This window comes from Castanea sativa, chromosome 10, assembly GCF_040712315.1.
Source record: "Castanea sativa cultivar Marrone di Chiusa Pesio chromosome 10, ASM4071231v1".
NCBI classification, from domain to species: domain Eukaryota; kingdom Viridiplantae; phylum Streptophyta; class Magnoliopsida; order Fagales; family Fagaceae; genus Castanea; species Castanea sativa.
In genome coordinates this window covers 1,047,386-1,075,191 of record NC_134022.1, presented here as the reverse complement: position 1 = coordinate 1,075,191, position 27,806 = coordinate 1,047,386, and the positions used below count along the sequence as shown (strand labels likewise).

The following is a 27,806-nucleotide window of genomic DNA, read 5'->3' as shown; positions in this document are numbered from 1 at the left end:
TCTTATCCTTATGTTATAATTCACTATTAAACTTATAAATAGGATTAGTTATTTTATTATAATACATTTTATTCCTGAGTAAGTCTGGTACCCAACCAATTTCATAACTTTGCCACAATTTTATTAAGTGAAAATCCGTAAGCAGTGGAATCATAGATCCATATAAACCCACCATAATTTTGTCACCGTAACAGACAGTAGACACATGCCACAAAGATTAAACACTGAATTAGCCTACTCTGGAGGGGACTCTGGAATCTTCTGACCTCACCGTCCAGCAAATCAATCCCATTTGATTTCACATTGATGCCCCATTCCATTCATTTCATTTCACTTTCTTGCTAATATATACCAAACAGTCCAACCCTTTTGTTTTTCTTTATCTTTTTTGTTTACCAAACAGTCCGACTAAACTATTAATAAGCCCTTTTCCTTTCTCTTACAACATTTTCCACCAAGACTTGTCGGCCACCTTATCCAACCAAAGTTAATTTTATTACACCGACTCAAATATCAGCTTTGTTGGGTTGTGTTGTGTTTGATGAAAAACAAGTTCAATTAAAGATGTCTTCTTCAACTTCAAGCTCAAGCTCAAGCTCAGGTGAGATTTTGGTGGTGCCCAAAATTGCGCAAGGCCATCTCTTCCCTTGTATTGAGATCTGCAAACTCCTCCTCTCCCGAAATTACAGCATTACCCTTCTTGTTGATTCCGATATTACTTCTTCTATCCCTTCCTCTCTCCTCCACTCCCCTCTCTTCCACTTCCAACTCACCAAAGACATTCACGGCTGGTATCTCCAACGTGACCCGGGGGTTTCGACCCGACCCATCTGTGCCATCATAGACCATATCATCAACAAGAACACCCACCATATTTTCTCCGAATTCGCCATCCCCACCGTCGTTTTCATCACTTCTGGAGCCTGCTGGGCCGCCGTCCAGCACGCTATTTGGGTTGTCCGACCCGGAGACATGAGACCCGGCGATGTTCGGACTCTTCCCGGGTTACCCGAAGACATGGTTCTCAAGTATTCGGATCTTAAGCAAAGGCGTCATTGGATGAAGATGGGCCCTCCTCATAAACAAAAAGAGGGCCCAAGAGGGGAGGGCCCACGAGGTGATGGCGGTGGTGGTCCACGTGGCCCGCCTTTTCCGGGTGAGCCTGCTCCATGGGTGGAAGAAGTGGAATCCGCTGCAGCAATTCTGATCAACACGTGTGATGATCTCGAGCGTCCGCTTCTCGATTACGTGGCAAACTTGACACGCAAGCCCGTTTGGGGTGTGGGTCCCTTGTTGCCTGATCAGTATTGGGAGTCTGCGGACTCGTTGCTGCTCCGGGTCCAGGACCAAGAGATCCGACCCAATAAAGAGTCCAATTACACCGAGGACCAGGTAATTGAGTGGTTGGATCAGCAGCCACGTGGGTCTGTGGTGTACGTGTCATTCGGGAGTGAAGTGGGTCCTACAATGGAGGAGTACCCTGAGCTGACCAAGGCATTGGAGGAGTTGACCGGGTCAAACTCATTCATATGGGTCATCCAAAAGAAATCTGATTATTTTCCAAATGGGTTGGATGGGAAAGTAGGGAAGAAGGGTTTGATAATACACGGGTGGGCACCACAGCTGTTGATACTGAGTCATCCATCAACAGGTGGATTTGTTTCTCACTGTGGTTGGAACTCTACTGTAGAGGCAATAGTGCGTGGGGTCCCACTCTTGGCATGGCCGATTAGGGGTGACCAATACTATAATGCCATGTTGGTGGTGAATCATCTTAAGGTGGGGGCCATGGTCTCAGAGAAGTACCCAGCTGAAATGGTAAACAAGGATGATATATTGGGTGGGATGCAGAGGGTTTTGAAAGACAATGAGATCAGAAGACAGTCTGAGATACTTGGTGCCAAGTTTGAGCAAGGCTTTCCAGCAAGCTCATTGGCCTCCTTGGATGCTTTTAGCGATTTTATCAAACATAAAGCAGCGGCCTAGCTTTTCTTATATTGGTCGCCTTGTAATCCCAAGTCAGACACATGATGTACTTTTGAGCTTTTTTTTTTATTTTTTATTTAAGACTTCCCGCAACCCCTTGTAAAATTTCAAGAAAAAATCACATTGTCTTTAATTAATCTCTCTCCACAAAAATAATAATGATGATGATGATGATAAGTATGCAAAGACTGGAAACATATGGGTGAGCGGGTGATTATTTTACGAGCAGCAGGCCATTGAGAGAGTCCTTGAAGCATTGTATAATATATCATGCGTTACCCGGACAACTATAACATTTCAAATTCAAACCCCAAAATGAAAGTATAGTACTTACTGGGAACTACACATTTTTAAATGCATACATCGGCTCATATGTATAATAAAACTAAAATTGACTCACACACTCCCTTTTCTATTCATATCGATATCTTAAAGCAGGAATTAGATCCAGAGACAAAAGGGAAAAGGTATGGCACTATAAATGATGAACTTAACTAAACACACCTGAAAGGCTCAAACACCTTAAATTTACATCAATTTCCATGTCACAAATAGTTCTCGTGAGTGGGAGAATGTGTTAAAAAAATAACAGGAATTATAACCCAGTAAAGAGAAATAATGACAAACCAATTTAACCCATCCTGTAATCTTATTTAATACCCTTATCAAAAAAAAAAAAAAAAAAAATTCTTATTTAATACCGTACGTAGAAAAAACCCTGCTTCTGTTTTTACTATTTTATACAAAATTCAATTGGAAAACATTGACAAACATACTTTCTGCTAATCACAATAAGGAAACTAATGGGAAATGAAATACATTTTTATATCTTAACAAATGATTTTAAAAAATTCAATACAGGTCAGTCATCTCTATTCTTGGGTCGTCATGATGGATCTAGATCCAGCTTGGGGACTATAGCCGATGAAAGCTCTATATGAGAAACACGGACAGCACCAATCAGCCGCTCCGGCAATTCATCAGTAGTATTTGCCTGTCAATTAAAACAGTCATTTAACCATTTCTTTAGCTCTAGATTAATATAATAAATTGCTTCTCAAAAAAAAAAAAAAAAGATTAATATAATAAATTGTATCAAGCCCTGAAAGGCAGAAGTCAGTTGAATCACATGTTAGAGCCACCTCTCTTGCATCACATCAGTGATCAAACACACCTATAAGATTATCACATCAACTTTCTGGATATTAAAAAGAATATTTATAAATCTATCCTGTTTTTGACTCTGAAGCTGAATTTAAAACAGAATTCAAGCCATTCCTTTCAAGTAAGAGTGTGCTCTTCTCCAAAGGAAAGAAATATTTTCAATTTAAAAAATTAATAGCTAATTTATTGATAAATAGTTATCATAGATTATACTGGAACATCATATCATAAGGAATTACATTATATGACTTTCCCTCACCATAGATCACTATAAGTACTATTAAAATTAGAAATTAATTTACTCAATTGCCAAATTTCAAAAGATTTAACATACTACTACAATCAAAACTCTAACTACAGTTTTAAGAAATTTATACAAGTTTCATTATTTATTTTATATTATCTTAATCATCTACCATAATTTTTTGTTTTGATAAAACTAAGTGCTTCTGCCGTTTAACTTAACTGCATATTTTCAATAAAAAAAAATATATATATATATATATATATATATATTTATTAAGCTTTAAATTTTGATAATATTAGAAAAGTTTTATTAATCTGTGCATTGCATAAACATACTGCTAGTAATAGATTATAACTGTAATGTAAATATAATGTTAAATAAACAGAGTTTGCTATCGAGTATTTTACAGGCAGCATCAGTGTGCTCACATGACAAATTTACAAGGTTAGGCATGTTATAATCCTCAGCCCATAGTCAACAAAAATTGAGGATAGAGTTCAATGAGTAAAAATAAAATTGAAGACAAAAGGATTCCAACAGCATGCAAGCCTAACACGTTTATAAAGTTAGGCCTTCTTCTTTCCATTTCTTTTCCCCCTTTGATAAATAAAACTGGTATTTATACTTCCCCTGGATTAATCGTCTAGCCCATAATAATAAATTAGAACATGAGAGAGGTATTGTAGGACAAAAGGATTTCAAAAGCATGAAAGTCTTTGTCCATGAGTGAGTTCCAAAGAAAACTCTAAAAAGAGAAATCCATTGTGCTTCCTTTCATTTTTAATATCCACATAAAAAATTAAAACTCTTAAAACAAAAATTTGTAATTTTTCTTGCTTCAATTTGTCTTTCCTTCATACAGTTGAATGCTTGTAGCTTCTCTTTTAGCCTCAATAGACATAAGGGTGTCGTACGAATTTGGATTGGTTGGGTGGTCAAACTTCAGAAGTTCATGTAAGAACCAAGTTTAACCCAACTAACCCACCTATACCAATAATAGTGGAAGCTCAAAAAAGGATTAAACCAGTACACTCTAATTTTATACCAAGTGTCCCAAATAAGATATCAAATCCAATATAGTTTTTTACCAAGTGTTTTCCCAATAATTCATTTAACTTTAGTGGCCAGCTACCATATAAAATGTTGCACTTAATTAAACCACATTGATTGCTCAAATGTATAAGTGTGACGATATAAGACTTCAGTGGCAGTCTCCCCTGGTAAACTAAAAGCTGAGATAATATCATCATTAAAATAACCATACCTGTACAAGGAAAGCCATGTCTACCACCAATGTTGTAATTACACCAACTACAAGACCCAAAACTCCATTGGCAACAGTTGAAGAACCAATGTCAACATCAATCTACAGAAGATTAACAATGTTCAACCATATCAATAAAAATAAAAGTTTAAGATAAGCTTCACTATTAAATCACTCATTTAAAAACTAGCCAGAAAGAATTTAACTATGTATTAAAGACATTGAGAAGCTTTACTTCCAAGTACTTAGGACCACGGATATAGTTACAATCAACTGCTTTTCCCAATAGACAGGGGGTGCTCCCAACACTCTGCCGCACAATCCATGAGCCCTGCACGATTCAACACATGAGATAACAAAGAGTTAGGTTTTCTTTTCTTTTTTTGATAGGTCAATAAGGAAGAAAAAGGAAAGAAACAAAAAGCAGACACAAGAACCCTAGAAAGGACTAAAGGAAAAGCAATTTCTTATATCTGTGAAAATTAAATTTCATCGATTTGAAAAAATAAGGGGATAAAAATAAAAAAGCAATCCCTGCAAACTGAAGAAAAAATTATCATCATTGAAGATTGTCCTGCCGTGTGCATATACAAGGTACAGGGGAAACAAAGAGGCATCAAACAATTTAGAGGTCACATGGAATGACTTAAAAGCATATGGTAATCAAATGGTCAGGCCACTCCACTGGTTTAATTGTTTTTGCTGGAATTGAGCTACGTTTGAGAGCTAAAAATGGATACCAACAAGAGCCAACTTGAAGTGATAAAAAGTAAATTTACTCCATATTAATAAGCATAGCATTTTGAATGCAAAATACTACACAACTACTTATGTTGGCAATTCCTTTTATTTCATGTTTTTATTTATTTTTACTGGTAAGTTACACATGGAAAGGGTTTTGAACCTACAATCTCACCCCCTCCCCCATTCTTGTGGGAAGAGAAAGTTGAGCTAGAGCTCGTTGGCCAGGTACCTTGCTGTTAAGCATTTAAGCAAACTGAAGAAGTTATATAACTGAATTACAATTAATCTAGTTAAAAATGTAAATGGTGTCAAGAATAATAAACAACAACGACCCACAACAGTCATCTCCATTCAGATAAGACATGGGGGAAAGGGCACGAGCAGAGCTCTCCTTAAACACCTCTCCCCCACCCCCCCCCCCCCCAAAAAAAAAAACTCCAAAGAACATTCTTGGTTAGGTTGAACTTCATTTGAGTTTAAGGCAAGGGGCTAGGATTTGGCTTTGGATGATAGATGCACCTTTGATAGGTTCAAATTTTTAGTATTTAAGAAGTGTCCAAAATCCAAAATTGTGTGTAAGTGAATCAATGCATGTAATTCACAGGCCACCTACAATATTAATTATATAAAAAAAAAATTACAAAAATCATGAGTAAAAACTTTACAGTTAGCCTTTTAGAAATATAAATTTTAATTAGTGAATCAATGAAAAAAAACGTGTAAAAACATATACTTTAAGGTAAAACACATTTTACTGTCTAACTTTAGTGTCGCTGTCATTTTATCCCCTTAAGTGTTAAAACTTGCAATTAACCCCCTGAAATTTCAAATTGCTGTGAGATTAGCCCCCACCCAACATCAACTTCCATTAACTACAGACCATTAACTGCCCCTAAACTCAAAGAACCAAAATGACAGCAATTCGGAAGTTTACAAGGTTAATTGCAAATTTTGAAACTTAAGGTACCAAATAACAACTATTTGAAAGTCTAGGGGGGCTTAGCAGCGAAAGCGTGCTTTAGGCTTAAGCTCAAAGCTCTAAGCCCCAAGTTCTCAATGCTTTAATGGGTGAAAAAATGGCTCATTTAATGAAGGGTGCTTTAGGCAACCCCTTTTAGAGCTTTTTGAAGAAGCACACCTAGGCACGCTTTTTTATTTTATTGCCAAAAAAGATATGGATCATCAAAATTAATTGCTTAATCTTGAAAGAAATGACATGGACCAATGATTTACTACACAACCACTATCCTTAAGTGTGTTGCATTACACAAACAAACTTTTTATCTACATGTCATAAGATACGAACAAGATTAATATACAATTCTTGTGGTTTTTGGTCTTTGACTTTTAGATGTATGTTGATTGAACCAAATACATCATTTGATCATAACTATCATGATTATGTACTTTTATAAAGCACAAGAGAATTATATAACATATTATGCTTAAACTTTCTATGACTAGATTATTATGATATTGAGCATTGAAAATTGTTTTCAATTTACTATATAAAAATTTTAAGAATTTAAATAACTTGAGTAAATTTTAAATTTAAAAACATTATACAATTACAAATACCTAATAGGTAAAGTATACAAATTTTGAGTTATTATTATTTTTTATTGAATATTACAAATATTTCTATTAGAAGTTATGAGATATTACATTTGGAAACTGTGCGCTTTACTTCAATCAGGTGCACACGCTTGTACTTGCACATAGGCTCTTGGAGCCTATGTGCTTGATTGCGCTTGACACTTTTACCAACATTGGGGCTTAGGTGCAAATTTTGAAACTTGAGGGACCAAAATGATAGCTACATCAAAGTTAGTAGGACTAAAATTTAACTAGTGAAATATCCTTAAAGTGGATGTGCCACGATACAACAAAACATGTATACAAATCCCTGATGATAAGCTTTGTCACCAAGACTTTATAAACTTTTATATGTGATGCCTTTCAGATTGAAAACAGAAATTATATTCATAGAACAACAAGGCAGTAGCCATAGTACAAGAGAAGTATACAAGAATTAGGTAAAAGGAAAAATATAAATACAAAACTAAAGTCTAAATTTACGTAACTCCATGAAATTAAAGAAAGAAAAAAAGTACAATCCCCTAACGCCTTCAGCCAATCAACAAGTGATCTAAGAATCAATGTCTTAAAATTCAAGTATTGACTATCGAGAGATCAAACAATCAAACATCTTAGCATTATTAGTGTTAAAATTATGATTAAATTCGCAATTTCCTAACAGTTTAAGCTATTAGGACAATCGTTAATTTATCATGGTATCAAAGCAGGAGATTCTGAGTTCGAATCCTGTCTCCACTCTACCTTCCATTTAAAATGTTAAAATCCTACATATTAGGCCCCATTTATTAAGGGGGAGTTTATGATTAAATGATTAAATTCACAATTTCCTAACAACTTAAACTTGCTTTTGGGACAACCTGTAATTTATCAATTAGCTAGCCAATATTTAAGAGTCCTTGGGAATTGAACATCTTGGCATTATTATCTACATGGCATGCATGCATAAAATCTATGCCTGCATAGAGGCATGAGTGTGATAGAGTGCATGAAAGGATGTTTCTAGAGAAGGCAATCCCCAAGAGGAGCACAATAGAACTGAAAATGAAACGAATACCTTGGGAACTGATGGGATGAGCTTCAGCCTACTATTACGGAATTCATCATCACCATCAACAAATCTTTGCAAGAGGGATCCAGGAACTAACTCCTTTGTCACAAAATAAAATACCATACTATAGTGTGTTGAAGCAGGTACCTGTAAGATTAAAGCATTAATTCAACTGCAAACTCCCGATACATTTAAGCATAAAAGTCACAAGAAGCTGAATGAAAATTTATGATAAAAAAATCAACTTACTTGCAAATTTACAATGAAAGAGAAAAGCCCTTTTTCCAAGGCAACCTATATCAATGTTTGAAAACAAGAAACATCAATAGAGCCTATTCAGGAATTAACAACAAATAAATTGTAGTTGAAATCAAATGGATTGATCACTATAAATTGAACCGTATCATCTTGGTCAAGTAATGACTCCATTCTCCAAAGTTCATGAGAAACATCCAAGTGCAAGTAGAACAAAATAAATAATCTACACCTGTTGTCAATTCCCCATATATTAAGGTGGTAGTGCAATAATGACTATACTATAGTATCATGTCTGACGACGTTTTAGAATTATTACAGTCAATAAAACCTTTATTCGACTTCACACATCATTGAGAAAGGAAAGTACGCACACATGAGACTACACGGTCATACCCAGTGCACAAAACTCCCACTTTTGCAGGGAATGGGAGAGGTTATGGTAAGCAGCCCTCCTCTCAAATGTTTTTGGAGAGGCTGATTCCCAAACTAAAACTAGAGACCTATCTCTTTTGGTGGAAGGCACTCGCCATCGTACCAAGGCCCGTCCTCTGATTTTGTAGATGTTCAATCCAAAACCTCACCCTCCACCTTGATCTTACAAGATGAGAGAAGGTGATGTAGAATCTTTAGTAATTTAGCACCAAATTAGATTTCTTAATGAGATCTTGAAGGATTCTTAAATGGGGTCTGAGGTTTTTTTCTTTTTTGACAAGTAAAAAAAAAATGTATATTCAAAAACCCCAACCTCATGCAGAAAGACATAAGGAAAGACTGGATACTAAAAAGATTGGATCTTGAATATGTTTGATAGTTGTTTAGTGTTAAAACAGGTGAATAGAATGAGAAATAAAGAAAGATAAAATAGTAGGCAATCTCACCTTACTAAGCAACCACAAGAAGGCAATGACACTTGAATAAGTTGTTGGAATTTTATTAAAATAATCCCACTATGAATGTTATTGACTATAATAGATCCTTTATATAGGCTATTGCTAAATCCTTTCCTAAAAGGATTAGGCCTCCAAAATAACCTATTCCTAGAAAGACTAGGATTACTTTTATTTTCTTTTTTTGTTTTAGAAACTAGGGTATCCAAACCTCTTCCAGTACCCTAATAACAAAGGAAAAGTTCTTAAGAACTTCTAAACCAAAAAGGACTCAATTTAACTATCAAATTATCAAAAAAATTAAAAAACAAACAAACAAACTCAATTTAACTTAGACTAACTAAACAAGCTCCCAAGAGAGCTCTCCATCATCCAAATATCCCAAATAAGTGCTTGAGCACTAAAACCAACTTTCCCTCGTCACTTATAAGCGTTCAAAGGGAGCTGTCAATTAGGCTCCCCATCATCTCTCCCCAACTTGGAAAATCTCTGACGCTTGCAAGAAAAAAAAGGGAATGAAAACACAAGGTCACCATTGATGCCTGGAAACTCATTAGCAGTAATCCAAGTAGACTCCGAGAGTGGAGAATTCTTCCATTTAACCAAGTATTTCTGGTTCCAACCATCTCTTGTCGATAAAATTTATTTATTTATTATTTTATTTTTTGATAAATAACGAAGGTTCATTAATCAAAATACCCAGGTACACCGGTAGTGTACATGGATAGGAGTACATCAAGTTCATAAATTAGAATGATCAAGTATAACAAAAAGATTAGAACAAGAAAAAAAGTAAAAACAGAACTCCAATCAAACAAAGAGTGGAGGAGGAGAGATTTAATCTCGAGAATCGACCGTTCCTTTCCCTCAAAGCATCTACTGTTCCTTTCTCGCCAAAAACACCATAAAACACAATGTGGGACAGCCCTCCACAACCCTATGTTGCGATGTCTACCAAACATCTTTGATTTTTTCCTTTAAGTTAGGGGAATGCTAAATTTCTTCCTTTACATTAGAGGTTGGGGACAACCTAACTACAACAGCATGTGCCTCATACACATTAACATAATGTTTAGTATAAAATGTTAAATCTTCAACATTAAACACATTACTAATACCCATGTCTTATTGTAACTCAAGGACATAAGCATTAGAACTTATCTTCTCCAATATCCTGTATGGACCAACATTCTTGGATATTGGATTGGTGCTTTTTGTAATCATTACCATATCTCCTTGAATATCATGCATTTGAGTGAGCGTTAATCTAGGGAACAAAAAATTCACTATTTTTAGTAAATTGTTAAACTCTATTTTTACTACTTACCCATTTTACTTTATTTTAGACATTATTGGTTAATTAAGTTATTAGTATTTTATTTTATTTCCTAGAGTCATGATTATTTTTGTGATTCAATAATTGGTCATTGACTCGAGTCAATTAGGATTAGGTTTTAGTCATAATAGTCTACATAAGCAAGCTATTGCACTCTTAAGGAAACAAGTTCATGATGAATAATTTCAGTCGGAATTTATTCCAATGGCTTTCTGCCAACTCTAGTCAACTCTAAGTGTTGATTCCTAAGGCAAATTTCTTAGGAGAATTTTGTGCTGCATTAGTTTTCATATCAAGCTTGCTCTACGTCATACTCAGTACTCACAAACAACGATACATTTAAACAAGGTAGTGTATATATTCAATCCACTGCAAAATAGTACACAACCAAACAATGTTTCGCTTCTAAACTTACTTGTGCTGCACATCCTTGACGCCTAGCAACATGGTCGATTCTTTTTGTGTCCTTGAACCAATCTACAGCTACAAGATCCATTAGATGTTTTCCTGCAGGAATCTTCAAATACATATTTGACAACAATTGGTTAGAGCAAGGCAAACAAGGTCTTAAAAGTTGAACCACAAAAAACCAATAATCTAACCAATAGCTCAAATTAATAGGAAACCTTTGTTTTATCATAACAAAAATGCTTGCTTCGGACTCTAAAGTTGTTTCCATCTGAAATCGTCCAGCAGTCACGAGCTTTATCACGATTATCACGCCGGAGGTTTCCCGAGAAACAGGACAAATCAATTTGGTCCACTGGTTCTTCTTCCAAGGCTTCAATTCAAGAAAAATATTGTGATCAGATCTTCCACTTAGTTCCATATCTATATATCTGCTACAATATTTTTTATTTCTAACAAAAAAAAAAACAAAAGAACTAGTGATCATCTACCTGTTCTCTTGATATCACTCTCAAGCCCAGGTGTGTCTGCCTGAAAAATGTGAATAACTTACATTCAGACTTCAGAGAGAGAAAATAAAGAAAATACCAGGCATTTGAGCAAATCAAACCTCTTGTTCAGCCTCAGCTATTTGAAATTCCTCATCGTCATCAGAGTATTCATCCATCATCACTGAATTTCTGTTTGCACCATTTATTTGATCAGTAGCTGCACTAGGATGAAGGGAAGATTTCCCACCCTTCTTTGAGGATGCAGAAGCTGATGTCATATTAACCATAACAGGGATTCTTGGAGCAGCATTCCTCTCGTCTGTCTGGGCAAACCATTCACGCAGTCCTACCACAAACAAGATTTTAAGCAGGAAAGGGAAAAAAAACACAAACGATCAGTAGTGATACAGAAAAGTGACAGCAATCTGCTGAAGAGTGCACTTAAATTGAAACAAAGATGAAAGAGAAAAGAAAATCCCTTTTTTTAATAAGTAAAAGAGAGACAAAGTCCTTAAAATGTTTTTTTTTTTTTGGATAAATAATGAAATTGTATAAATTAAAATTCCAGGTACACTGGGGGTTGTACATGGGTAGCAGTACATCAAACTCTGAAATTACAAACAAAGTCCTTAAAATGTTGCAAACATTTTCTCTTTATTAGTAAATTACACATGCACCAATGGCCTTTGACCACCTCACCATCCATCCATTCTTGTGGGAAGAGAAAAATGCCTTTTAAGCCGACGCTCATTCACAAAAAAGTAACAAATTTTAACACAACCCCCCCCCCCCCGGGGGCAGTTGGGGCCGTGCACGCGTTCATGTCTTCTTTTGTATCATTGCTGAAATTTAATGGCTAGAACATAGTGTATATATACATATATATATATATATATATATATATATATAGAGTTTCTAATTGCGAAAAGTAATAGTAAAGATTTGCGGATGCAACAAAGGGGAAAACCCAAGATCTGCGTTGCTGTTCCAGGGCTGTGAACATTAACCACATTAATGTAACTGTTTGGGTTATTTGGGGCTATTTGATGGATGGGAGGCTTAGGGTTTTGAAATTTATTTTTTACGGTTTAAAAGGGGAAAAATCCATGTGTTACTTAGCCAGAAAAAAATAGGTGCATATCCATGTGTGCATCATACCTAGGACTTCCTTGGAAGAAGGTTGTATCACACAACCCTCAAATAAAGCTTCTTAGCCTAAATTTTTTTTTTTTTTAAGAAAAACTGTATTCTTTCTCCTCGAATTGAGTGTATTACATCCATAAAAATAGATAACTAAAACGTATTCCTAATAAAAAATAAAAGTATTCTTCTCCTCGAATTGAGTGTATTGCATCCATAAAAATAGATAACTAAAACCTATTCCTAATGAAACTTGGACTTCTAGAAACTTCTAATAGGACTTGGACTTGGCCTTAAATTCATTGGGCTTCACTACTAAACCCAAATTAAATAACTAAACTCAAATAAAACCAAAATTAGACCCAATGGACTATTAGTACAACCCATCCCTATAAACCAGAAAATTACAAAATTATTTGGCTTTTAAAATTGAATTAAATAATATTGGCTTCTTGCTGCCTGCATCATGATTTCTAGCTGGAATCTCACCTAGGACAAGAAAGAATAGTAAAAGCTAAATTTTATGCAAACTGCAATTCAGTTTATACAAAAGAAAAACTTTATGAACAGCAGTTGAACACTGTTGCTATAGTAACAGTGTTCAAAAAAATTGGATTGTCACAGGCTCTTGTATTGTATAGCAAGTGAATGCAAAAAAATTTGGCACAAGTTGGAATTGCTGATGGCCTGGGTTTGAAGGGCTGACAAGCAACTATGAACAAAAAAGTTGCAAACCCACATTACCAGTGACTAAGGCATTCCTTTGTATTATTCGTGAGAAACTGGGGATTCTAAATTCTATTGAAGTTATATTATTTCTTTAATACAAAAACTTTAATAGTTTAGACGCTGACAGCACCAAAGAAAACCCAGAATCCAACAATAATCACCCAAATTCCAACCCCACAATCACAAATTCCTATCCCACCTCCCCTCAATAGCCAAAGCAGAGAGAAGTTAGATATAAACATAACAAAGACATTGAAAAATGATACCAACATGCAATAACACTCCAAATTTTACAAATTAAAAGCAGGGGAAGGAACTCACCAGCGACACTATTTAAAATTTGAAGGAGACAGTGTTGCTGAAATGATGATACATAACCTACACCCCATCCTTTCAGATCAATCTGCATAAGATGCTGCACCTGTGCCCTTGGTCTCCCATTTCGAGGTTTTAAAGGTGAAATGTTGTATCCTCCACCTGGGAAAGTTCAAATACATAATGTTATACATGGTTCAATATAGAGAACGAAACAAATGGTTTCCATCTCTTAAATTCTTAGTAATTATGCCTCAGGCATAAACAAAGAAGATAACAAGGAACTTACTCTCAATATGTGCCCGTACATATCCTGGCTGTGGACCACAGTTCTCATGTTCCCTAGAACGAAATAAGACAACTGCAAAACAACAAGAAAGCAAACGTGAAATTTTCTAATAAAAGAAATGATGGCGACCAAATAAGAGGTAAAAAACCAGAACACTTACCATAACTTCCGTCATCATTTCGGCGCCAATATCGCACATAACAAAGATCACGAGGCCACACAAACCTGCAACAGCATGGATTGGTAGGTACAGTTAAAGAGATATTATGCATATGATTTTAGAAAGGAAGGAGGAAGCTTTCTTTCTGACAACTGAAACGACTAAAACTTAAAACTACAACAAAAAAATTTTTATGATATGACATTTAAAAGGAGAAAAAACTTATCCTTGAACAAAGAGTCAAACACAAATAGTTAAAATAACAGGTATTCAAAATTAATTATGAAATTATAATAGATAGAAAGTCCTCTAGAAGACTTACAAGAGGGGGGGAAAGCATTTTTAAAGTGTTCTCAAGGATAAGAATGCAAAAGAGCCCAGTTAATCCAAACATTCAACCTAGACAAAAACAAATTAACAAAATGATGTTCCTAAAGCACTAGCTGAAGTTAAAAACACGTACTAGGAACAACTTTTAGAGAGAATTATGACATTTTCCATACAGTATAAAGAATTCTTTTATAAAGTTTAAGGTGATATAGGTTGTTTAGACATAAGCAAGCTAGTCCACACCATAACAGCTTTCCTGTGTCATTGTCTTGCTAATAACTCTGAGCAGCTTCCTTTTTTTTTTTTTCGGAGGGAGGGGGGGGGGGTGGCTAGGTATATAGGGGGAGGGGCGCTGGTTGGATTCAAACCCTGGTGCCCAGGCACCACAAGAGGTGGTGAAACCACTGGGAGTATCCCTCAAACTCCCAACTCCAATGAGCAACCTCTCTAGTTAGCACTCCTCAAATAAAACACTATAACAATGCATATTAGGTATATCCCCACAACACACGCACAAATACCATTATTTTGAGGGTATAAAAAATTTTGTAACACAACGACATAAACTTGCAGATATTAGAACACATCCAGATGCTCACTTTATGATCAGTTGGGAAGCTGTAATTGGGTAAGCAAAGGAGCACCAGGCTTTAATAATTTTTCTTCAAAAATCTATTAACTCATGCCTGCAGTAATATAAAAATTATATAAATTCTAACACATTAATTTGGAGAGAACATTACATCGGAAACCAGTCCAACTGAAGTCTGTGATAAAGTAATGCTGTGTGTCCATCTACCTCCTCAACTAAGCTACCATACTGGAAACTGCAATCCCACCTGTACAACGCATGGAAAGGGAGGAAAAAAACAAAACTTTAGAAGTACAAACAAGACAAGAAAATTGTATTTTAAACATGGAATTGGGGCTAAGTCAAAACATTCTGGAGCTTTTTAGATCCACAAAGAAAATCTTTTAGAAAAGAAAACAGAGAAACTCAAATGTTCTAAAGCCACATGAGATCATGTTACATGGACATAGTCATATAGGTGCACACAAGGACAGAAATACATGTCTGAATGTTGTATTAAACACAGACATGAAACACTAAGATTTAAACATAAATATTAACACACCTTTTACAACAGAAGCCAATCACCAAAATATTCCAATTAAATAGCAAATGAAGACCGCCAATAACAAAATGAAGCAACAAAAGATCCAAAATAGAATAAAATGCAAGCCGTGCGTAATAAAGCTTATAAACTTGAAAAAATATATCAGTTTAAACTATTTTGAATTACCTCTGAGAGTCTGAGTACCACATGTGCGAACTAATCTATATTCCATTCTACAACATCTGCGTATGAGTTTATTATCCTAGAAATTTATAACTTCAAAAATAAAAAATAAATCCAAACAACATAATTTAACATTGTAGAAAACCCCTAATCGTATAGTAGATCAATGCATATGACAGCCCTCTAGTTCACAGAGCAGCATATGATTTAAAAGAAAACACTTGGGGTGTAAGCACAGCCCATTAGTTCACTCACTTATGCCACTCTATGAAATGAATGCATAGAGAGAGCATAGTAGCGGACCTGCAGCTACCTATGACATTGAAAAACAAAGGATGCTAAAGATCTTGTATGCAACCCCCTAAAGAGATTTCAAGCTTCCAAAACAAGCCCCCTAAGGAATTGCTTCCTGCAGTTATTTTCTATCATCAAGACATCAGGTCCATGCAATTTTGGCTGGTTTAATCTCAATGGTTCAACAATTTTCAGTAGCTATTGACTGTGCAGTAAATGCCATTTGGGGGAAAATCCCTAAATCATGAACTAATTTCTAAAGGGGATTATCAATCACTAAGAATAAGCATGAGGTAGTATTTGGACAACCTATAAGAAAATGGCATACTTGATTGCTAGTCAATTTTTTAAAGACAATTGCTAGTCATTATTACTAATTCTTGTGCTCCCTCATTTTAGTCTGAAAGGCATCAGAGAAAGATGTGGTCATGCATCTCAAAAGTACTTGCAACCATGGAACATGACTTGGGCAATAAATATTACAGCAAGTCTTCCTTGCACATGAGCAAGGCAGGAGATTTATGATACCATGAGTCTTAAGATCATAATGAGGTAATCTGGCATAGTCCTCAGAAAACTAATTAAAATAGAAGCAGACGGACCAACAATGAAATTTCCAGATCTTGGCTAGGTAAAGTCAGACACTTGATCTTCAATATAATGCATGCTTCAACATATAGGAAGTGACAGATGATGTTAAGCCAAGAGCCTTGTAACTCAATCAGCACTTCCTAGTGTTTCCAACAAACACCTAGGGTTCAAATCCCCCTTCTCCAACTATCAAATTCTAAAAATAAATAAAATTAAAAAAAAATTTGTTTCATAAATAAAAAATAAAAGTGATAAAAGGATGTTAGTTGTGATTGCACAACTGTGGCAATTAAGGCCTTGTTTGTTTTAGTGGAAAACATTTTCTGCATATCCGGGTGTTCGGTACAATAAAAATCGCAAGCCAAGATGATATATTTTCTATGATCTATAGAAAACAAACTCAATAGAGTGGAAACATTTCACAAGAACGTCACATACTCAACAAATCACTACAAATAATCTCCACACCATGAGAAAAATTCTCTCCCATGCCCCCCCTTCTCTCCATAGACTAACCATTGACCACCAGTGAATTTTTTTACTCAAGTCTCATTCAATTGGTCACGTAAATTCAGAATTTGGGATCTGTTTTGATCTGAGGCTCCTAAATGACCCAAATAAATAGACATTGTTTTCCAATTTAGGGTTCCATGGATGAAAGTTTTTGTTCAAATAATTATTTGAAATTACAAAAATGTAAATTATTTGTTCAAATAATGGGTCAATTTTCCATAAAATGCTTTCTAAACAAAAAGAGATTTAGCCAAGAGGTAAAAAGTATAATCCAAGAAAAGTAACCAAGACTGGTTAACCAATAGAAGATAAAATTTATCCCAAAGAGAGGAATAAAGCATATAATAAGATGAAAGCCCGCCCACAAAAAAAAAAAAAAAAAAAAAAAAATTTATTAGTAACGAAAAATTTTATTAAAAAAAGAAAAACAGTCAACCCGAGTACATTGGGAATCTACTATGGAGGCACAAATCAAGAACTCAAATTACAACGATCAAGTAAAACAGTAAGGGAAGAATAAGAAAGATGACAAAAGACCACACTCCAATCAAGGAGAGTGTGTAAAAAAAAGACTTAATCTCTAGCGTAGAGTGTTCACATCCCTCAAAACTTCTAGCATTTCTTTCACACCAAATACACCATGTCAAGCAATGAGGCACAAGTCTCCACAAATCTATGCTTCGATGTCGTCCAAACTTACCCTGCCAAGACTCAAACAACTCAATAACCTTGCGAGGCATAACCCAGTGGATTCCAAACAAACAGAACACCAACGACCACAACTCTCAAGCTATAGGATAATGAAGAAGAAGATGATCCACTGACTCCCCACAATTAAAAAGCATCAATTTCAACGACCACCAGAAATACTGTTTTAAAACCCTCTAGCTTTCAGATAGTCCTTCAAATAGAGTACATAACTCAATTTTTTTTTTTTTTTTTTTTTGGTAGTTCTATAGCTACAATGGAGGAGGGGAGATTGGAACCCTCACCTCTGTTGAAAACACCAAGAAATGCCAATTGCACTACAAGGATTCACAAACTGCCGCAGTTCCACCTTTGCATATTTATTTGCTTTTCCCAATGCCCATAATCTAATTACATCCTAAACCACCCTTTAAATCAAATCCATAAAGGAGGCAATCAACTCTAACTCCCAATCTTGCACCAATTGGGTAAAAATGACATTGCAATGATATCTATCCCCTGAGAAAGATATTAGCTCTGCCACAATGCAGCTCTTATATGTGCAATACCATACAACTCTGGGAAATTATCTTTCAGAGGAAGCCCCCCTCACCAAGAATCATGGCAGAATTTAATAGAAGAGCCATCACCCACCTTAAAGCTGACAAAATGATTAAACATATCCCACCCCTTCTTGATACTCTTCCAAAGTCAAACCCCATAAGACCCCTGTACATTATTAGAACCCCAACCCCCCACATACTGCCATATTTAGTGTCCACTACCCTTCTCCAAAAAGCATCTCTCTCCGTTGCATACCACCACAACCACTTCCCCAACAGGGCTTATTAAAAAGGACCAAGTCTCGGATGCCTAATCCCCCATTTTGAAGTGGTTCACAGGCACTCCTCCAACTAACCAGGTGATATTTAAACTCATTTCCCACCCCTCCCCATAGAAAATCCCTAATTATTCAATACATTGAGCAACACTCATTTTAGAGGATAGTATTACTGTACAGGTCTTTATGTCCTACTACTTGTGAGGGAACCACTAAATATTCCAACCAAAGTTTTTTATATGTATTCTTGTATAAATAGCACAAAGGTTCCAGATGTCTAAGTAAATGTTCCTAAAAATGAACATGCACACATGCAGGTATACATAGTGGACTCTTGCTGCATACAACAAGGGCAGTACAGCAATGCGCTTTTAGGGTTATCTGTAAAAGAATTATTTGAAAAGGGAAAACACCTACTCAAACCGTATCCCATCCATGCTCATAACAAGTTCAAATATTTCTTCACATGTAGCCTCCACAACACCAACAGCCTTCATTGCTCTACTACAGCTTCGTGGCTGCAGAAGGAAAACCACAAGAAATGATCTTGAACTAAAACAACCGAATTATAATCATGTCATGTAAGAGAAAGAAAGAAACAATGCCATACAAGGTAATCAACTTCCAGAAGTTCTTCAAAAATGCGAAGTCCTGTCAGTGTTAACAAAAAGAAATCATAAGTGACTCATCTATTCGGCCATGCCATTACATGTTGCATCATACACCAATCATATCACCAAATCCAATTCCTTAAGCAAGTTTTCTAAAAAAATTCATTCTGAGCTAAACTGCTAATAAAGGATGTAAGAAAATACTTGCCGTTTTGGCATTGGAGAAGACGCCAATGCTTTCTAGAAAATGCTTGATTGTTAGTATTATGGTTCGATAATTCCGAGTCTAATTCACGCGTCCAGTCAAACACTGAATCCGGAAGACCTGCCACTTATATAAAGATGATGAGATTCAAGTAGAGAATGCATCTACTGGAACAAAAAAAAAAGGATTTAAAGAAAACCATTTCCAATCGTTGTTCTCCGCAACAAATTTGGATTAGCATCATCTTCATCTTCTTGTGCACTGAACCTGCACAAAAGAATCGAAGATTATTATTTATGAAGCAGGGAGAACAAATAAAAATCATGTATTTTATAAGCAATACAAAGTACAAGAGTACAATATTGAATACGGAACAATTCTCAGTAATGCAATCAAAAACACAACATAAGCTGCATAAACAGTATTAAGGCAACAGATACAAGACAAACCAACATTACCCAATCACACATGAACAAAGCAACATGACAAAAATTAATCTTAGGCCAGAGATATGTTGAATTAAATACAAGATTTTGACTTATCAAAAAACAAAAATTTAAATACAAGATTTTAAAAGGAAAAAAGAGAACAGGTATATATAAATTAATTACTAGCAAATATCTAAATCTATATCTGTCAAGTCTAAAAAAACATCTAATATAGGTATATTCAAATCCAGAAACATAAACAATTATGCTAACATTGCACATAAAATGCAGAGAATCATTTCTCTAATAGCAGTTTAAAGTTTATAACAAAAACAAGTGCAGAAAACAAAGCTAAAATACTAATCTATATCAGTCAAATCTTTTAAACGTTTAATAGAATTGAAACATAATGCAAATACTACACATAAATTTTTTTTTTTTGATAGGTATTAAAAAATATCACTGTTGCTGGGGATCGAAATAAATTTCATCTACTAATAATAACAACTAAAAGAAGAAGAGAAAAGTTAATTTAGTAAAGTACTTACTGACTTTCGCGGTCAGATGATGAAGCAGTCCTTCCATTATCCATCCCAGGTTTGTATTCAAAAGAAACATATTTGTTACCATTTGCAACTTGTGATCCCTGATGCTGCACACATAAACATTCAATGAGTACCATATGCGCTGAACATTACAATGCAGGAACCATATATTTTTCTGCACATAAATATATAAAAATTTGGTAAACAACAAGTTTTAATGATTCACCAGAGACATTCTTATTTTCACCCAAAAGACATAATGGGAGCCACAATATCATAGAGCAGATCAACAACACAGATTAGTTGGAAAATTAAAACCGCGAAGTTTGAAAACAACAGACCTGATCAATCACAAACTCTATCTTTTCCTTCCAGAGTAATGCCTCCTGGATGTTGAATGCTGCCATCTGGAACAAGAACACAACCCAATGGATATTATCACACAACGAAAAAAGTACACAAAGCTAGCCAAACAAATTTCCAAAGACCAAAGTGTAATTTAATTGAATTGAAAGGACTGAAAAGGCCTAAGGGGGTCTCTTTTTTTAATTGAACCATATACTTGTGCTATGCCCACTTTGGTTCTTTTTCTTTATTGATTACATATCCACACAAAAAATATAGATATCATTTGCTAGTTACAAGTCCACACAGTAGACCAAGAGCACTGTAGCTCAACTGACACTTTCAGACGTTTCCAATGGGAAAAAATCTTGGGTGAGACGGGCATATAAGCCCATTGTCTCACTAACATGTGGGACCCAAGCGGAGACAATGGGCTTATACGCCCGTCTCACCTAATACCTTCTCTTCCAATGGAGATTCTCAGGGTTCAAAATTTCAAATCCCCCCACCTCCTATTATCGAATTATCCAACAACCCAAAAAAAAAGGGTCCAAGGTTTCTCTAATGACTAACTAAATGCTCTCATAACTAAATAAATAAGAGTAAAAAGCACATAAATAAATGTGTGATTTGTAAAAAAGAAATTGACAATGATTTTATATATATATTCTTAAACCACAGACCGTAATTCGATGGTGCTTCTCTTTCTTGTTGTAAACACACAAAACGTAAACCATCTGCAGCAACAAATAATAAAGAAGATAGATAGATTTCAGTTCGATACTCTCACAATTTATTAACAATACATATACAATTCAAGTCTTTGATTGTGAAACTGACAACAAACTTACATGTCCATGGTGAGTCTTCAACCCTCGATCCTCCACTCTACAGTTTCCATCAATTACCATAGTCTTAATTGGAACCTGTGTCACGTTTTTCAACAACAACAAAAAATTCACTTTTTTTTTTTCCTTTTGTTAAAAGCAAAAAAAAAAAAGAATCAGAATAAAAAAGCAGAGTAAAAAAGTGAGTACCTGATTGTCTTGGGGCTTTCGCTTGTAGTAAGCGAGCAAGCGAGACTCGAGCACGAAATAGCGCATGTGAATGAACGACCGTCCGATCTTTCTCCGGCCGTATCGGACCATCCATCCTTCGTATATTACCTTCGACGAAGACGACATCGTTTCGTTCTTATAAATCTCTCTCCCTCGCGGAATCGTTTTTTCGAGGTGAATTCCGCGAGATCAGATCAGCGCGAGAGAAGGAGAGAGACCGACCTAACTAACCTAACTAAGTGACTTGTTGATCGCTCATTTCTTCTTCTTGTTATTCTTCGTCACTCACTCAGGAGTCAGGAGCAGTAGGATTTCAGATTCCGCGGAATATTGTATTGAATTTCTTTTCCAGGAATTCAAATTCTGATTTTCGAGAAGAAAATCTAGAGAGAGAGAGAGAGAGAGTGAATCAGAGAGAGAGGTTTTTTATATAATATTTTTAAATTGACGTGTCGAGCCGGGATCGGTGAACGACGCCGTATAGGGAGGAGGGGGTGGTGGGATAAGTTAGACTCTAGGACCGCGTGAGGATTTTTTTTTTTTTATGTTTTTTTTTAAAGTTTGGGTGAGAGAAAGAGGGGGGGGGTCAGGGGGTGACTGGTGGTGACTACTCTCAAGTCTCAACTCAAAAGTCTCACTTGAGAGATCCCACGTAAAAGGTGAGGAGAGTGAGTGTCCTGGGAAGGTGTGCACCAAAATGGACTGTTTTGATTGGCTGGTGGGGTCTTTATCTATCTTGGCGCGGTGGTGCTTTCATATTTTGAATCAATACAACACATGGAACTCCGATTGCCTTTCATTTTTTTGAACACATTGCCTACGTCTACCGCCTTCTCTAAACCATAATTTTGCATCATCCTATTAGCACAGCCTTAGGAAATTAAAAATAGTAGGCTATTTTACAATTTAGGAAAATTAAATCAACGAACTTAAAGTTTTAACATTTTTAAAGTCACATCAAGGTTTAAAAAATAATAAACAAAGACAAAGAATTAGATGAATTGTATTCTTATGTAATATATAACATATTTAACTTGAATATACAATGAACCTACTTGCCAAAATGACTTTACTTGTAATATTATATTACATTTTATAATATATAAATGGATCAAATGACATAAACCGAAATAAAAAAGACAAAAAATATTTAAACAATAGAAGATAATAACGCAATTACGTACCTTTGTGATTATCGGTGAAAAATTTAAATAATAAGAAATAGGCTACAAAAAAGTTAAAGAAGAAAGAGGTAGGAAAAAGGTGAAAGCCAAAAGTAAAAGGTGAAAAGAAAAAGTGAGACCTAGAGCCATAAAGTTTATACTGTACGTACGGCTGAAGTAAATTAGATGGGTGGTAGATAGAGATGGGGTTTCAATGTTGACTTTTTAGATTTTGTTTAAAGAATTTTGTGAAGGCTAGTTTTGTTTAGGGAATTTATTATTGATTAGTTGTAAAAATTTATTAGGTGAATTGATCAACTTTAAATACTTAGCAATCTAAACTAATATTTTTTTTATGCATGTATAATTAAGTGGGCGATCGGGTTGGAACGGGTTGGCAATTTTTTAATCCATAACCCAATCCAATCCGTAATTTTGGGGGTCTAACCCGCCCAACCCAAACCGCCTAACTTAACGACTCGCACAAGGCTAGAGGGTCGAGTGCGTGTTGGGCAGGTTGGCGGGTTAAGGGGATATTTTGCACACCCCTACTCGTCAGCACAACATGTCATTACCTGCATCAAACGCCTAAAAAACAAATTTAGCCATCGCAAAGGTCTACCCTTCTTCTTCTTCTTCTTCCTTTTCTTCTTCTTTGCTTCGTCTCAAACACTCTTCTAGTCTGCCTCTTTTTTCCTTTTTTATTCTAATTTTTGTTTTGTCAAGTTTTTTCTTTAGTCTGTCTTTTAGACTCTTAGCTTGCTAACCCCACCCATGTGACAAAGCTATGGAAATGACAAAACTCAAAAGGCTCATAAAAGAGTTTGATTTCAAACTTATTTATTCAGTCTTGCCTCTTCCCAATATAATATACATATATACACTTTTATTGTACTATTTTTTTTTGTTGTTTTTCATTATTTAATTACATATTTATGTTTTAATATTCTAAAGCAGTAATTGTTATGTAATAACTAAATTATTTAAGTGTCAAAAAAGAAAAACTAAATGATTTGTTTTATTTGAGGTTTACTTATTTGGATCAATAATTATATGTTGTATAAGAAAATATAAATATATATTATTTTTAATTTTTTTTAGAAACCCCCAAACACCCTGAAACGGTACGTCGAAATAGAGTAGTACCGAAATATTCCATTCTTCTAAACAAACCAAAACAGGGTCTAAAACGATATTCATAAAATTGCTTTCAAGCAAAAAGAAAAGGCTAAAAAAAATTTGAACTACATTATAAAAAATAAAAAATTGTAACAGAGAATTCGAAGAAAAAAATTTGTAACAGAGCAAGCCTCCCCAAGAACACCCTGAGAAACATTCCTAGAACCGTCACTGCACCCTAACAGGAATCTTTACTTTCTTTTCTTCTTCTTTTTTTAACCTCAATTTAAGCTTATAAACCCAATTTTTTTTTTTAAGCTAATTTATTCACATGCACCAACACTAAAGAGTATTTGTATATGGGGTTGTAAAAAAAAAAAAAAAACCTCATTTTAACACCCAAAAAATTACTTTATTTACTTTAACACGTCATCTTACAACTCATTCTACTTTTCATCTCTTATCTTTCATATCACAATAAACACTATTCATTTCACTCTCTTTCTCTCTTCATCTAATCCAACAAATAGGAAACTGAAACCCCAAACCATCTCACAGCAAGTCACAAAACCCATGCCCACATAACTAGGGATGGTAATTTAAATCCTCACCTGCCGTTAATGGACGGGTTTTACTTGCCCCGCATAACACATAGGGCAAGGATGGGGGTTAACATTTTCCCCCACACACACCCTACATCCACCCTGTTGATATTTAAACAATTAAAAAATGCTTTTATAAGTTTTTTATAAGAAGGGTAGGTGCAGAGTCTTTAATGCAGTGGTAACAGTTTTTTCCATGATATTTCTCATGCGTTCTTCCTCTCTATAGCTGTGTGGAACGTATCTTTACCCAACAGAGCTTCCAGAATTCTCTTCCAAACATCATGACGTGTCGTACGATCTTTACTTGACTTGGCCCAGGAGATGCCCCTCCTCGGACGACCCCATCAACCTTTCTAGCAAGAGCTTGCTTGTGGACTTTAAGGCTCTGCTCGAACAGGTTAATACCTCTAAATCAGGCCCAAGGCCCAAAAGCGTATTTTGACCATTCTGCCCCCACAGTATTATTGAATTTATACTTTTATGTTTTAATATTTATGTTGTTTATATTTTTTAATTGTTGTATTGCTATATTTGAATTGTTTTTGTACGTCTTATTACTTGAATTGTTGTATTGTTATGATTTGAGAAGGTTTTGTCATGTTATAACTTGTTTTTCTTTTCTTTTATTTTCTTTTCATGTTTTACTAGTATGTAACTCATGCTTACGCACGAGAATGAAGAATCGTGATGGTGCTATTGGTGTTAGCTAGGTTATTAAACATAAAGGATATAGTTTGACCAGTATATTTGGAGGTACTAAAATAGTTTTTTCTTACAATTATCATAATATTTGTTACGCTAAGTTTTTCATTATGTTGCTGATGGGGTATGATAAAATACAACTCCAATATCGTCCATGAGGGTCGTCCAAGACAAGACCGGGAAAGCAGAGGTTGTAAAAACCTCGTCCTTAAGGAGGTCATCCATGCAGGAAAATGTTTGGACAAGCTTTGCATGATCAAGTGACAAAACAGTTTCGTCTTGTCCAAAGGAACCGTCAACCTCATTCGTGAGAAGGTCGTCCATAGAGGAACAACCTTCCTCGGAGGCAAGTCAGGAAGAACCCAGGACGAACCCTCGACACTTAGGAAAATTCTTGATTCGGTACTACAACTCTTTATTACATGCATAACTTCCAGTGACAGTTATGTGAGAAAAATGTAACTCCTAAACAGTTGTAAAAGTTATTCTTAAACCCTCAAACCTCCTCAAATATAGGGGAGATTACAAGTCTAATAATTGTTTCTAGGGTGCACTATATAAACGTCCATTCAGACTAGACAAAGGTACGTTTTTTACATTTCTTGAAAAGTTGGAACTCTAAAATTTAAGAAAGAAAAACTAAATTTGGCATCGAAGGGTTCTTGGCCGGCGACACCGGTCACCTTTGATCATTGATTCTTTCTCTTTCAGGCCATTAAGACAGCCAGTAGTCATTTCAAATCCGAAGCACCCAGCCTATTGACTTTCTTCGCATCATCAATTGCTATTACGTATATAATTTTAAAAATCACTATCGAATCTACATATACAATATTAATTCACAATTATTATTTGTGAAAGTTTACTAAATACAACACAAAATAAAATAGTAAATTGGTTAAATAATATCTTTTAAATTAAATGGAGATAGGTGTATGGGATCGTTCAGCTCAATTACAGTTTGTTATGTTTAATATCTTCGTATACAAATATTTGAATAGAAACTGTATAAAAAATATATTCATTAGTTCAGAGCTATAAAAAATAATAACAAAATTCTAAACAATTTAATTTGTATGGAAAGCTAACTAAAGCAAAATCCAATTTTGATTTTAATTGAATTTTATATAAACTATGATTTAATATTTGTCAGGCATGTTTTTTGCGACAAGTGCTAAAAATGTGATATTAGCCCAAATCTCCCCTTGGGTTATTTAGAAATGTTTATTTATGGAGAATCAAGCCCAAAATTTCAAATGTATAATGAACAAAAGGCTAATAATGTTTTAACAAGAGAGAAATCAAAATATCATAATTATAATACAAGAAAATGCAGAAAAAGTATACAGGTCCAAAATTTCAACTCACAGTCAGCGAGAAGAGGAAATTGAAAGAGGTTGTGAGGAAGAGAGGGAAGATTTTTCTGTACCCATATTTCCATCCCTAATGTTCAGAATTGTGAGAATGTTTCCTTGCTCAATGGGCTATTGCTCTCAAGTTTCAGTTCTATGGGGAAAACGTGGTTAGTTCATTTTGAATCTGATTGGGACCTTTTGTATTGAGTTTGAGGTACTCTAAGTGACTAGTTTTTTGTTAATAGAGGAGGCTTTGGACCCCAAGGTTTCAATCAAACAAGTTATGGTCAGATTTGTTTTAATTGGATAAGAGGATTGGCTTGCTTTTTGCATAATTTGGGAAATGGAGTGGCCTAAATTCATGGCTGATGTTTCCTAGACATGGCAGGCCCTTGAAGTATGCATTTGGTTGTTGCAGTAGACAAGGCCAGCCACTTAGGATCAACTATATGTTTTAAGCCAAAAAATGGTAAAGCAAAAAGGTTAGGCCACAGTCAGTCAGAGCATAAAGGCTTTTTTAAGGTGTAAATTTTGGGTACAATACCTCCTTCATGAGTCAGAGGTGCTACCAGTGTCCCTTGCCCACTTGGTAATACACATGGGCTAGGCACATGCAAAGGTCTGAAAGGAACCGACCCATACCCTTAAAACCACACTTCATCAATTTCTCCCAATATGTTGCATGGCCTTGGGTCATGCTTAAAAGAATAAAATATACTGTAATACATGAATTTAGCCCACAAGAAAGTCGGGCTTGGTCGAATTGGACTTGTAAAAAATGTGTCGCGAAAATAGGTATAATATATATATATAACCTAGTTAGTAATGGACCGTATATTACATAAATGACTTATAATTTTGAATTGTTTTTTAATTATATGATGAGGTGTTTTATGGTTTATTTATATTGAACTTCTTGTTTTCTACTAAATTAACTTATTTGACACAAAAATTAAAAAAACTTAAATTAGATGAGACACGTGGCACAAAATTAAACTTTAATTGAATTCCAATAGAATTTTTTCTCAGCTTTACCTATTAATATATA

The 27,806-nt window shown here is 35.1% G+C and overlaps 2 protein-coding genes across 3 annotated transcripts; one reads left to right on the top strand and one right to left on the bottom strand.

Moving 5' to 3' along the window:
- Positions 1–203: 203 nt before the first annotated feature.
- Positions 204–2,123, top strand: LOC142612621 (UDP-glycosyltransferase 73E1-like). The gene has a single exon (XM_075784735.1). It carries the CDS (start codon positions 565–567, stop codon positions 1,984–1,986), a length of 1,422 nt encoding a protein of 473 aa, XP_075640850.1. The 5' UTR covers positions 204–564; the 3' UTR covers positions 1,987–2,123.
- Positions 2,124–2,645: 522 nt separating this feature from the next.
- On the bottom strand, positions 2,646–22,086 carry LOC142612620 (protein ENHANCED DISEASE RESISTANCE 2). Of its 2 annotated transcripts, none has more exons than XM_075784732.1 (22): positions 21,794–22,086; positions 21,608–21,682; positions 21,440–21,493; positions 20,753–20,818; positions 20,415–20,518; positions 19,638–19,705; positions 19,442–19,564; positions 19,233–19,273; positions 19,040–19,140; positions 15,139–15,234; positions 14,066–14,130; positions 13,906–13,977; positions 13,623–13,778; positions 11,552–11,778; positions 11,433–11,472; positions 11,160–11,314; positions 10,949–11,050; positions 8,302–8,346; positions 8,059–8,199; positions 4,897–4,992; positions 4,662–4,763; positions 2,646–2,980 (listed from the first exon to the last, which is right to left on the bottom strand). In XM_075784732.1, the coding sequence occupies exons 1-22, from the start codon at positions 21,938–21,940 to the stop codon at positions 2,873–2,875; spliced, it is 2,184 nt and encodes a 727-aa protein (XP_075640847.1). In that variant the 5' UTR covers positions 21,941–22,086; the 3' UTR covers positions 2,646–2,872. The 2 variants fall into 2 exon arrangements, with proteins under 2 accessions (XP_075640847.1, XP_075640849.1); XM_075784734.1 differs by having other exon boundaries at positions 19,442–19,558.
- Positions 22,087–27,806: the final 5,720 nt, after the last annotated feature.

What these genes read in the sequence shown, in the direction of transcription:
- LOC142612620 (XM_075784732.1), bottom strand. Translation starts at nt 21,940, where the DNA reads ATGTCGTCTTCGTCGAAGGTAATATACGAAGGATGGATGGTCCGATAC. An exon ending in GAGAACAACGATTGGAAATG is followed by an intron (nt 19,565 to 19,637) that starts GTTTTCTTTAAA and finishes TCTTTATATAAG; the next exon opens with TGGCAGGTCTTCCGGATTCA. An exon ending in TGTACGGGCACATATTGAGA is followed by an intron (nt 13,779 to 13,905) that starts GTAAGTTCCTTG and finishes GAACTTTCCCAG; the next exon opens with GTGGAGGATACAACATTTCA.
- LOC142612621 (XM_075784735.1), top strand. Translation starts at nt 565, where the DNA reads ATGTCTTCTTCAACTTCAAGCTCAAGCTCAAGCTCAGGTGAGATTTTG.